The 11,612-nt window shown below is 42.0% G+C and overlaps 1 protein-coding gene across 1 annotated transcript; it reads left to right on the top strand.

Annotated features, from left to right (window-relative positions):
• Nucleotides 1-681: 681 nt before the first annotated feature.
• On the top strand, nt 682-4,574 carry RPL15 (ribosomal protein L15). Its single transcript, XM_010074924.1, has 3 exons — nt 682-916; nt 1,963-2,099; nt 4,218-4,574. Exons 1-3 carry the CDS (start codon nt 745-747, stop codon nt 4,521-4,523), a joined length of 615 nt encoding a protein of 204 aa, XP_010073226.1. The 5' UTR covers nt 682-744; the 3' UTR covers nt 4,524-4,574.
• Nucleotides 4,575-11,612: the final 7,038 nt, after the last annotated feature.

The raw sequence follows: 11,612 nt of genomic DNA on the forward strand, positions 1-11,612 counted from the left end.
CAGGGTTGCCTGGTGCGAGCAGAAGGCCGCGCCCCGCAATGGGGCAGGTGCGGGTTGAATGCAGGCCGCACGTCTTGGTTTGAGTCTGGGTTTGTGGTTAGTTTGTGATATTTTATGCCATAATACAGTCGTAAAGAAGGGGTAGCTTGGGATGGCAAGAGCTATGCCATAGCTAGGCAAGTTCAAAAGAGAGGAGTGTGGAAATCACATGTGAAGTGGTTTGGGTTTTTTTTGGTGCATATAAAATGAGCTGTGTTTTTCTGATGGGGATTTGGGTGGTGGTTTGATGGAGTTCAGTTACATCTGCTAATTGCTGCAGGTGTGTGAGACCTCAGAGGTTTTTAGGGATAATTAAACTGTGTTAAAAATAGAGACCACACCACTCACAGTTGCATACTTCTTTATAGATTAATATTTACATCTTGTTTTGGGCATTAACTACCGATTTTGGTAGGATCTGACATACACATCTGAAAACTCAGCTGAGAAGTTCGACACTTAAGAATATATGAGAAGGAAGAAAATTTCTGAGAATAGTAACTGCTGTGTGTGCGCTTAGAGTCTGCCAGGCACGAACCGTGTTACCAGATGTGGCAGTGGTATAAAGAAGCTTGAGAGCATCCTGTGTTTCATCAGTGTTACATGCATGGGTTTATGCAGTGTCTCTCTTGGAAGCTGTTCAAATCTGGAATTGGATTTGGTGCACTTTTTTCATTGACCTCTCAATTCAGCAGGTAGAGAACCATGGGTGCCTACAAGTACATCCAGGAGCTATGGAGGAAAAAGCAGTCGGATGTGATGCGATTCCTCCTTCGCGTCCGCTGTTGGCAGTATCGCCAGCTGTCTGCCTTGCACCGAGCTCCACGGCCCACCAGACCAGACAAAGCTCGCAGGCTGGGATATAAGGCCAAGCAAGGTAATGAGACACAGAGGTGTCCATGTGCTTCGTGATGGAGTGACTGAATTTTATGTCAGCTTCCTTCCTTAAGTGATGGTAGAATAATGAAATCTGAAACTTAAGTATTCCCCAAGAACTTGAAGTGTTCTGCATGAAATGAGCTATTAAGTTGGTAGCAGTGCCCAAAACCATACTTAAGTTTTGAATTCATGCCTTCTGTGGCCATTTTGACAGATAGAGATCAAGAGGGCTTTGGCTTCAGTTCTTGTTCTTCTACTGTGTTACTACTGCAGAGCTGACCAGTGCTTCTAGTATCCTGTGTTTGGGGGGTGTCCTTTCTCTGCCCAGATTTTATCATGCGTTACTTTGACTACTACAGTTGCATGTGCTTGAGTAAGCAAGATTACATACCTTGTGCTGTCATTAGAAGAGTTACTGGTCAGTGAAAGAAGCTTGGGGAAAGTGGCCTTCCACCCGTAACTTGAGCAAATCCTTGGAACAGTGATGTTTGTTCACAATGAAAATAGTCTTGAATTAAAAGAGAGTTCATTGGTGTGAACAATCTATGCTTCTGTTACTGCCTGTGAAGTTTGTCTAGTTTCCTCATTTTTTCAGTGACCACATTTCAGCAGGGTTTATGGAAGGCTTGTGCTTCAGAGCTTTATGAATGCTATTATCAGAACATGGGATTTCAGGTTTGAGGTGGTTGGTTTGGTGGGTGGGTTTTTTTGTTTGTGTGTTACAATGTAGCTGTAGCTGTTCTTAGCGTATTTGAAACTGCGTTATGGAAAGGTGCCATAAGCTCTGGTTTGGAACTCAAAAAATAGTCGCAAGAGGACATCACTTCCCTCGCTCAGTTGCAATGGAAATAAAAAAACCATCTTGTGATAGCCGCCTCCAGTTGTAGGTTTTGGTGAAGATTGGTGTAGTGACCTAATGTTGCAGCATTTCATGTAAAGCTTTTGGGGGTGGAAATGCAGTATGGGCATCAAAATTGTCTTGCTGTGATCTGCACCTGCTACACTGCAGAATTCTTCTAGTTCCTAAGTCACCTTTTCTTTTAGGTTACGTTATCTACCGTGTCCGTGTTCGCCGTGGTGGTCGTAAACGCCCAGTCCCGAAAGGTGCAACCTATGGTAAACCTGTGCATCATGGTGTTAACCAGCTGAAGTTTGCCCGGAGTCTTCAGTCTGTGGCAGAGGTGACTATTATGGTTATTGCTTGGAAGCATGGCAGTAGGAAGATCTTACTTAGTCTGTAAAAGTTGAAAATACTCAGAGACAAAAAAAAACCCAAACAACTTTTTTGTTAATGTGTTGGGTAAAAGATTTCAAATATTGATGGCAGGAAAGCACCAGAATGGATTGAAAAGCTGTATTGAGACAAATGAAAACACTACTCAGACTTTACAAATAGGGTCTGGGAGAAGCACTGCTTAGGTGGTTATTGAAGTCCACAGTGTATACTTATTTCTAAAGTATGCCACAATATTTGCAGTGAAAAATAGACATACAACTAGTATAAACCTTGGTAAAATAAAGAGTTAGGTATGAGAAATAAAAATTTAAATATTCTAAGGTGTCTTACTTCACTCATTGCTAAATCTCACCTCTGTGTTCCCTACTATATTATATGTACTATATGCGTGTGTTGCAGATTTAGGTAGTGGTCCTCTCACAAAGTGAGTTCCTGTGTTGAAGTCTGTAGCCCCTGTTTGTGCAGTAGGAGTGCTGCACAGTGTACTGTGCTGTATCACAGGATCTGAAGGCAGCATGCCAGAGACCTTCTGTTTCTTTATAAAAAAACTTTAGTACTTCACAAGCACAAAGATTGGTGGTTTAACTTGTTTTTCGGTGAGATGTTGTTACCTGCTGAAAAACTCAAAACGGAAACTTTCATTCAATGAGATCTTTGTTAAATTTCATAATGTCACAGTAGTAGTAGTATTGAAGACATGTAGTGCTCACCTTTAGAAAAAACTCCATGGGTTAAAATTTAACACTAGTCTCCACTCTTTAAAAAGAGGCATTGTGAAAGAATGGAGACTGCTCGTTGCCTTTACATCTTGAAGTACAAGGCTTTTCTAGGACTTTAAAAAATACTCCTTTTTAAGTGACATTTTATATCAGACATGCTAATTTTAAAGAAACGCAGGTGGTGAGCTTAAACTAAACATGCAGTTCTGCGTTTTCAGTGTTTGTGGCATGCTCTTCTTGTATGCTATTCCCAGATCTCTGATGGCTAATCACATACTCGCGGTGACAGCCCATGGAAGAGGTTACTGGCCCTCAGCTTTAGTTTGAAATTTTCTAAGTCTGACATGCTCTTTCCTGGGAGACTTTGCATTTTTCAGATGGGAGTATCATAGAACTGTAAAACCTCAATTCTAGCTACCATCCCCACAGAAGCTGTTTGAGGGTGGTTGGTATTTTAATGTTTAATATGTGTGTTGCTCTCACATGGTAGAATAAAACAAGGACTTGAAAAAATTTTATTACATATGCAGAAAATAGCCAAGTGCTGTTAAGTGGAAGACTAGCAATAGTTTGGGATCGCATTGGGATAGAGGATGGGTGGGCTCCGTTGGTTCATACTTTCCCACGGTGATCATAAAGTCCTAGGATTAAACACTTACAATGTTTTAAATAAGGAGCATTCTTGACAGAATAGGCAGATGGAGTTGTATAATTTATATTTTCTGCTTTGTTTTGTTTTCCAAACTAAGACTACTTCTTTCCAACCACAAGTGAGGATCGGAATAGTAAGCACTGATGTACCAGCAGTGGAACAAAGAGTTGTTACATCAGCTGTTTCTTTTCTCCTATATCAGTACGGGCTTATTCGCTTCAGAAATGTCTTTCTCCTCTGTAGCTTTGGATGTGCAAATTGATCAGTCTTTCATAACTTCCCACAAAAGATTTTTCCAGGGCCCAAAGTGCATTTTGTGCTCTTCATCTTCACGTTAAAGTTGTTTTAAACTCGGTGTATTTACTTATTAGATGCTTCTGTGTACAAAGTATTTCTTTCTTTTGTCAGCCAAGCACCTATCTCCTTACATTCTTTAAAACCTGTTTCATGTAGGAATCCAAGCAGCCTTTTTTGTGTGTGTGTAAATACAGCATTCCTTTTAGCTATTACTTTTTCTTGCATCTTTGCAACTAGAAGGGGAACAGTTCTTTTAGGAAGAGAGAGTCTCTTGAGGTGAACTGAAATTTCTAGCACCTGCAAAATTTTAGGTTTGAGTTATTCATATCTTTCTGCATAAAGAGTGCCCTGCATCCATGATTTTACAGCCTTTTGCATTTATTTTTTCCTCTAGGAACGTGCTGGTCGTCACTGTGGGGCTCTGAGAGTCTTGAACTCCTATTGGGTGGGTGAAGATTCCACTTACAAGTTTTTCGAAGTGATCCTGATTGATCCCTTCCATAAGACCATCAGGCGCAACCCGGATACCCAATGGATCACCAAGCCCGTCCACAAGCACAGAGAGATGCGTGGGCTGACATCAGCTGGGCGGAAGAGTCGCGGGCTTGGCAAGGGCCACAAATTTCACCACACTATTGGTGGCTCACGTCGTGCTGCCTGGAGAAGACGCAATACCCTGCAGCTGCACCGTTACCGTTAATTCTTGTAAATGTAACGATCTAATAAAGCTGATGCGGGTTGTTGAATTTAACAAGTGCTTCTGCTGCTTCTTGGTTTATGTGTAGCATTCTCCAGGAGTTCAGTTGTTTATTTTGAAAGGGTTTTGAAGTGTAATTCGATATTTGTGAAGATACAGGCCGCAAGCATAGAGTTCTGTGATGGGTTTCACTTTTGATAAGACTGAAAAGACATGTGCAGTGTTAATTGAAAGCCTGATGGCTAGTCCATGTTCTTTTTTCTGTTGGTCTGGGTATACTTCTTCACTGTCTGTTGGTTGGGGTCTCTGTGTCCTGTGCTTACATGGAAGGCCAGCTTTGATCTTGGACAATGTGATGTAAACTGAAAGTGCTAGTTTATTTTTTTTATAGGTGATTAAATAGTAATGACAATTTTATTTTTCAAGTTCTGTTTTTTTGTATGTCTTCAGTGCGAAAGCAGCTCTTGAGTCTGTGTTATCTGCAGACATGGGCTAAAGTCACCTAAGCACGGAATAGAAAGGTAAGGCTTGCTCTGTTCATATTAAAGTGCATGGTATTTTAAATGTGGACACTTCACAAAAAACTATACAATGCTTCAAGTTGAATAATAAATATTGACTGTATAGTAGATACTGCTTCATTTGTGCAAGATTCCAGGCTGTTCATTTTATGGTGCAGACAGTGTTTCCCAGGTCTGCCCTTTGGTACCAGAACAGAGAACATTTCACTGGTGTTGAAGAGATGCATTCTGATTTACTCTGCATGGTTAGGTGGTAGAAATAATCACATTTGGATGACAGGCAGTTGTAATCATAGATAAATGTATTTTAGGCTACGTTCTGTGAAATTACAGTGTGACTTTTCAGCATGAAGTCAGCTTGCACATAAACACTGAGAGGAGAATAACTGCAATTTTTGGTAAATCAGCTGCACGGCTGTCCTGGCTTCCACAGATTTCATCCCGCGTCCATTGGGTATTGACAGGAAAAGGGATCAATAGAAGGCCCAAGAAGTAGCTGTGTCTTCCTGGAGCTTCAACTTGGGAATGTGGAAAGGTTTTTAAACAAACAAAAAAAAGGAATGCTTGGATTAAATGTCCAAGATTTGCCCTTCAGCTGAGAAGTTAACTTACTTTGCTCTTTGGTGTAAGTTCTTGCAGGAGGATGGTAGTCTGAAGAGGAGACTTCAGCAGCTTGTTTTTAAAGCCACGAAGAACAGTACAAGAGGGCAGTCCTTTCATGACATATTTTGTTTGGCTCAAACAAGAAAAAAATCCAAACGGCATTCTTTTGTAACTATCTTAAAAAGTGCTATTTGCTCCTCTATAGATTTTTTTTTAACCTTTCCTGTGAGGGAGGAACTAGCATTGGGAAGAAGAGGATTCTTGAAAGCGCTCCTGTGATAGTGTAGGACAGAAAGTGGAAGTTCCCAGGAACAAATTTGGTGAATCAGGTCTCCCCTCAGCATGGATCTTTGTACATTTAGGGACATAAGGTGGTGCCAGTATAGCAAACATGTCCATTTATTTTTAAGGTAACAATTTCAAGTCTGGAGATACTGTACTAGGTCTGGTTAAGCTGTTTAGGACGCTTGCCATTGTTGGGGGAAGGTGACAGCAAGTGACTGGCAGTTGGCACTAATGCTGTGTCCTTTGCCAGGGTTCACAACTTCTGCCGTGTGGGGCTGTCTTCAGTTTTGAACTTTAAAATAGGGGGGGAAATACTATCCCCTCCAAAGTTTGTTGAAAGCTACTGATGAAAGTGGTACGTAAGAGGGCATGGTATTTATCAGACTAGCTAGGGAACTTGAAGCAGATGGTTCTGTCTTCAAGGGGACTCTAGGTACGTGTGGCTCATCCCAAGTCTTTGGCAAATCAGATTGCCTTAGCATCGTCCCACACTCGAAGTGTCTTATGCTCTGTGAAACAGTTTTGGGTTGGAAGGAGGGGAAATTGCAGTGCAGTATTTGGGTGGAGAGTAAAGGTGAATTATCTTTATTAAAATCTGTATTTTAGAAAGGCAAAACACTGAGGAAAATCTTTTTTGTTTGGGGTTGTTAGCTTGGGAAGCCTGGCTTAGACAGAGGTTATGTGATCTCTGCCTTTCCTACTTGATTATTTTTGAACCTGTTGTTGCAAGTCTATTTTCCTTATGAGTTTGGTGGAAATCAGCCATCTGAGACAATAGTCCTACTGAGAGGTTGTTACTTGAGTTCAGTCCTCCTTATGCACCAAGACACGGACACTTGCCTGGTTTCAGCTGGGACAGTTAACTTCCTTCATAGTAGTTAGTGAGAGGCTGTGTTTTGGATCTGTGCCAAGAAGGCTGGTAATATACTGATGTTTATAGTTGCTGTCAGGACAGTTGAAGACTTTCCAGCTTCTCTGCTGTGCCAGTGTCTGCAGCTGCAGGAGAAGCTGGGAGGGAGCACAGCCCCAGTTACTGGTTTAGGATTTGACCTTAGGTTTAGGACTGAGACCCAGCTTGGCCAATGGTATATTCCGTATCATGCACATCATGCCCATGCTGCTAGCTGGGACACGATACTAAGCTGTAGCTGAAGGAAGGCAGGGGGAGGGAAGAGGAAGCACCAATAATTTAACTAGTGAAATTCATTAAGACACAGAGGAATCCAACAATCTGTTTTCAGGATATCTATTTGGCTCTGCTTACAGGACTGGTTATTTTTCAGTCTGAACAGGCATGTTTTAGGTGTAATTAAAGGAGCTGTCTAGTTTTTAGGCAAGACAAAATGAGTAACACAGTTAAACTGCAGAGAAGTGGGTCTGTACAGTACCAGCCTATTTCAGCCTGTTATCAGGTGCTGTTGAAAACAGTTGACTGTAAGCTTTTATTAGGCTGGATTTCACTTTTGTGTAAGCTGCCTACATTAACTAATTGCTTAGCCTTTGGTAGAAGCTGAGGATCTGGCAAGTAACTCAGCTCCTGTTAGAAAACGGATTCTGTCCTCCTGGGGGGTGGGATGTGTAAAAACAGACTGTGATTTAGCATGTTCTTTAAATAAGCAAGTAGTAAACTCCCTTCCACACAGCTAATAGAAGTGCACATTACTTGGTAACACTAGCTAAGCTGAAAGTACAGACTCGCTAATCAACAGCTACTGTAATTGTTTCCTGACATTGTCTCCGAAGCGTTGGGAGTCTCTGCAAGGTGAGGGATGCCAGCATGCTGCCTGTGGTAGGCACAGACACTGATGGAGGGGCTGGTTGGTTCCTTCCTTGCAGCAGAAGGTCATTGAGTGTCACTGGTGATTTCATGGGGGTCTTAGAATGAAGTAATCAACGATGGAGGAGGGTAATGGCTTGACTTGTTCACTCATCTCTGCCCTTGTAATGCAGCAGTGCACTAGCCTTGGCCCAGTGAGAAAAGTGACTGCATGTGAACAGTCCCATCCAGCTAATGAATTTAAAAGCTGGACTCTAAAAATAGAGCCTGATTACTGCTCTTTTATCTACTCACTCTCCAAGATGGGAAAAAAAACCACTGTTTTTTTGCCCTTGTAGGTCTCTCTTCTTTTGCAGCACACACAGATCTAGTTCTGAGAATATCAAGCTGAAACACCCAGAGTGATGGAAACACTGCTTCAGACACAAAAAGCCAGTTTGGATTTGAATTGGACGCTCTTTTCTGGGGCTTTGAGCAAGCACCAACTTTTTGATCCAATCGTTTTCAAGTAATTGGTTGAAATGTAAAGCTGTATAAAAGGATAGAGAGCCTGTGGGTTGTTTTCTTCATGTGTCAAGGTTCTGAATCAGCCCCCATTTAATAGTTACAGTGTTAAGGTTGCAAAGCCTACCTCCCTAAAGTTAGGAAGTGCCTGAGCTACACTGCTTATGCAACCCTTAATTCCTGGCGATCCTGCTCTTACCTAATGTGCCAGAAGAGGCCTCTGGCAAAGCCAGGACTGGAACCCAGTTCCTCTGGGCCCCTTGTCACTGCCTGAAATTTTAAGAGGGCATGTTTTTCTTCAGTATCAAATAATGTTCAATGATATATAATTAAAGGCTCTTATGCAATGAAGATGACATTTAAGCTCATTACATACTGTCAACTCTCCATCATTCAGGGAAATTGAGAGCTGGGCTATCCTGGAGATCAGGGAGCTCAGTGGGACCAGATGAGTGATTAAATTATGCCTGTCTCTGTTAAGATCAATGCTGTCTGAGATCGCTCTATGATGGAAGGCTACTCCCCTTCTGAGCCTGCTCAGATTTCCCCACATTGCCTTCCTGGTACCAGGCTTTAGAAAAACCATCACTAGTTTGGATGTTGGACCCTATCTGGCTCCTCAGGGGTTATGCAGCCGGTATCTTGTTGCGATAGGGCTGTGGAGGCATACCTCTGGAGCCACGCTGACTGTCCACGTGCAAGTTGAGAAGTTCCCTTGGAAACACAAGAATCAAGAGGCGCATCGAAGGAAAAAAAAGAAAAGGAGAAGAAAAAAGAAGAGGACAAGTCAGGTGACTTCCAGTGGGGCTTGTTAGTACCCTGGCGCTGCCCGGTGGCAGGAACGCATTGCAGAGGAGGCTGCAGGCAGCTGGGGTCCAGCAGCTTTGTTCATTAGCCAAGCTTGTATGGTGCAGCCCCCACAGTATAAACCTGGCTGGACCCAAGTCTCCTCAGCACAGAACCAGCTCGCCATGCCTGTGTCTCTGGTGTCAATCTACAGCCCCAACAGACCAGGCAGCGGCTGTGCTTCACCAAGCCCAGAGCCGAAGGACGGTTCTCGATCGGTGCTGTGAGCTGTGAAAGGCATGACGTCCAACACCCAAGCCTTCCCCATCTTCCAGGCCTCACCACCCCACGGTGTGTCAATAGACAGAACGTTAGGCAGAAACCAAGACCCAGCTACACTGCGTTGTGTTCACACATGTAACAAAAATGCATCGCCTTCCCCAAAGAGCTCATACGCCAAGTGGAGGAAGTAGCTCATTACTCCAGCGTTCGCTCATTCATTTATTCATACATTTTTCTTCCAGCATTGTTTTTCTGTGACTAACAAGCAATTATTTGAACGCTTTCCTTGTATGAGAATTGTGGCCGTTCAACTCATCCGCTCTTATGACCCACCTGCCTCTCTCACTGGTTTCGTGATTAGTCAGATGAGTTTAGATAGCATGTTACACAACCTTTATAAATCATGTGTTTTGAGCTTCATGTTTTCAGTTCCTTCAGAGCTATATATGAAAATTATATCTTATAAGTTTCTATGTTGTTTGCAACTATTTGGAAAGCAGTTTTGTCAATGCACAGCTAAACAAAGTCATAGTAAAGCTTTTAAGTAAAATGGAAAATTTTATATTATTTTTGTTTGCAAGTTATTGCTACAGGTGTTGATGGAGAACTTCTGCTCACAATCTTTTTTACAGAAAAAGACACAGTAAGATTCAGCTACACAAGACAAAACAAGGACAGATATATACCAGTTAATATTTATAAATTTAGGAAAAGAGGCGGAAATGAAGAACTTTCTTTCCTTTTTTTCAATAGATTTATACATGGATTATTTATACAAAACACATTATTCAATTGGTTCTATTGAATCTGGAGAATCTAGTCCCCAATCTTAATGTAGGTGGTTTTATTTCTGATAGATGCTTGGTTGTCCATTCATAATAGGCAGAGACTCAAAACCCATATGAACTGATAGTGAGATACTAAGATTTTTATGTTAAGGCCAATGCTTTTTACTGGGAAGGTGATAACTGCCCTTTGCATGTGATACATATTTTAGATTATACTTGCTGTTTGGGTTTTGGACCCTGTTTTAAACTGTTGCAATTTTAAAGCATATCCATGGGAAACAAAATAAATTAATTACTATGTTGTATTAAGCTGGAAACCCAATTCTTAGATTTATGATTTATGTTGCCAAGAAGGAAAAAAGGAGAAAAGAAAACAACCCACTGTGAACAACTGAATCACTGTTCTTACTCCTGAGGCTAAATGAAAAACTCCACTATAGTTATTATTTTCATTGGCTAGTTTAATAAAAATACAAGAATCATAAAACTATGAAAAACATATGGCATACATGAGTCCTATTTTCTACAGTGCTGGTCCCATCCATTTAGGACTGAAAACTTTAAAATATCTCCCTAGTAAATGGTCTTGCCTTCGAGTAGGTGCCATTTTGGCAACGTTCTGAATTTTTAATTTATTTTAAGAAATAGAGTTTAAAAATAAGGAAATAGATTTGTTTTGAGCCTGAATAATTATTTTAGCCAACGTGTGAGTATGTGGAAATGAACTGCAGAACTGGAATTTTGTCCAGATCATATGAACACTGAAACTTGATGGGTTTTGCAGATTTTGTAAATTGTCCTAAAATCATATTAATTACATTACCATTTGAATATTGAATTGTATGGTCCTTTCATAGGAAATTTGTAATAGCACTAAAGGCTGAAGCAATTGTGTCATCTGCAGAGAGTGGGACAGAGAGCCAGGGAGTGATTACCTTCCACCTTTCCCCACTTTGGCCCCTGGAGTGGTACCCCTGGACCAGCTCTTTTGGCACCTATCAGCCCACGCAACCTGACACATCTCGTTTCTCCTGGGTTTTCTGACAGGGCACCGCTTGCTGTTGACTCCCTTCTTTTTGTTGTTGTTCGATATCAGGGAGACTGCCAAAGTTGTAGTCACTTGGGTTTATCAAAAAATAAGCTTCTCAGCTTTGTGTGCCAACGCTGTTGTCAGAAGGGCTGACTCCAGCAGCCTGTCAGACACAGTGGGGAGCAGAGGCAGCAGAGCAGTAGGTGTAAGCTGGCCAGTTTTGAGGCAGGAGACTTCCTAATTCAGAGATAGACCCAGTACAATGTGTCCCATTGAGATCCATGACCCAGGTCTGGATTAAGACTTGGCATTGACTCAAAGGGGAAAAAAAAAAAAAAAAAAAAAGCATGACCTAATCCAGCCCCTGGCTCTGGTGACCAGAGCGGAGATGCGGCATTGGCAGTGCCTGACCTTGTGCCACGCACACGGCCGTGCAGAGCCGGTCTGGAGGTCTGAGCACCGTGTCCACTTCTGACAGAGGCTAGTGATGGGTGTTTGGAGAAAGGCTGGTGAGTG

Source organism: Pterocles gutturalis, unplaced genomic scaffold (assembly GCF_000699245.1).
Source record: "Pterocles gutturalis isolate BGI_N339 unplaced genomic scaffold, ASM69924v1 scaffold53047, whole genome shotgun sequence".
Taxonomy (NCBI): Eukaryota; Metazoa; Chordata; class Aves; order Pterocliformes; family Pteroclidae; genus Pterocles; species Pterocles gutturalis.

What these genes read in the sequence shown, in the direction of transcription:
- RPL15 (XM_010074924.1), top strand. Translation starts at nt 745, where the DNA reads ATGGGTGCCTACAAGTACATCCAGGAGCTATGGAGGAAAAAGCAGTCG. An exon ending in GGGATATAAGGCCAAGCAAG is followed by an intron (nt 917 to 1,962) that starts GTAATGAGACAC and finishes CTTTTCTTTTAG; the next exon opens with GTTACGTTATCTACCGTGTC. An exon ending in GTCTTCAGTCTGTGGCAGAG is followed by an intron (nt 2,100 to 4,217) that starts GTGACTATTATG and finishes TTTTTCCTCTAG; the next exon opens with GAACGTGCTGGTCGTCACTG.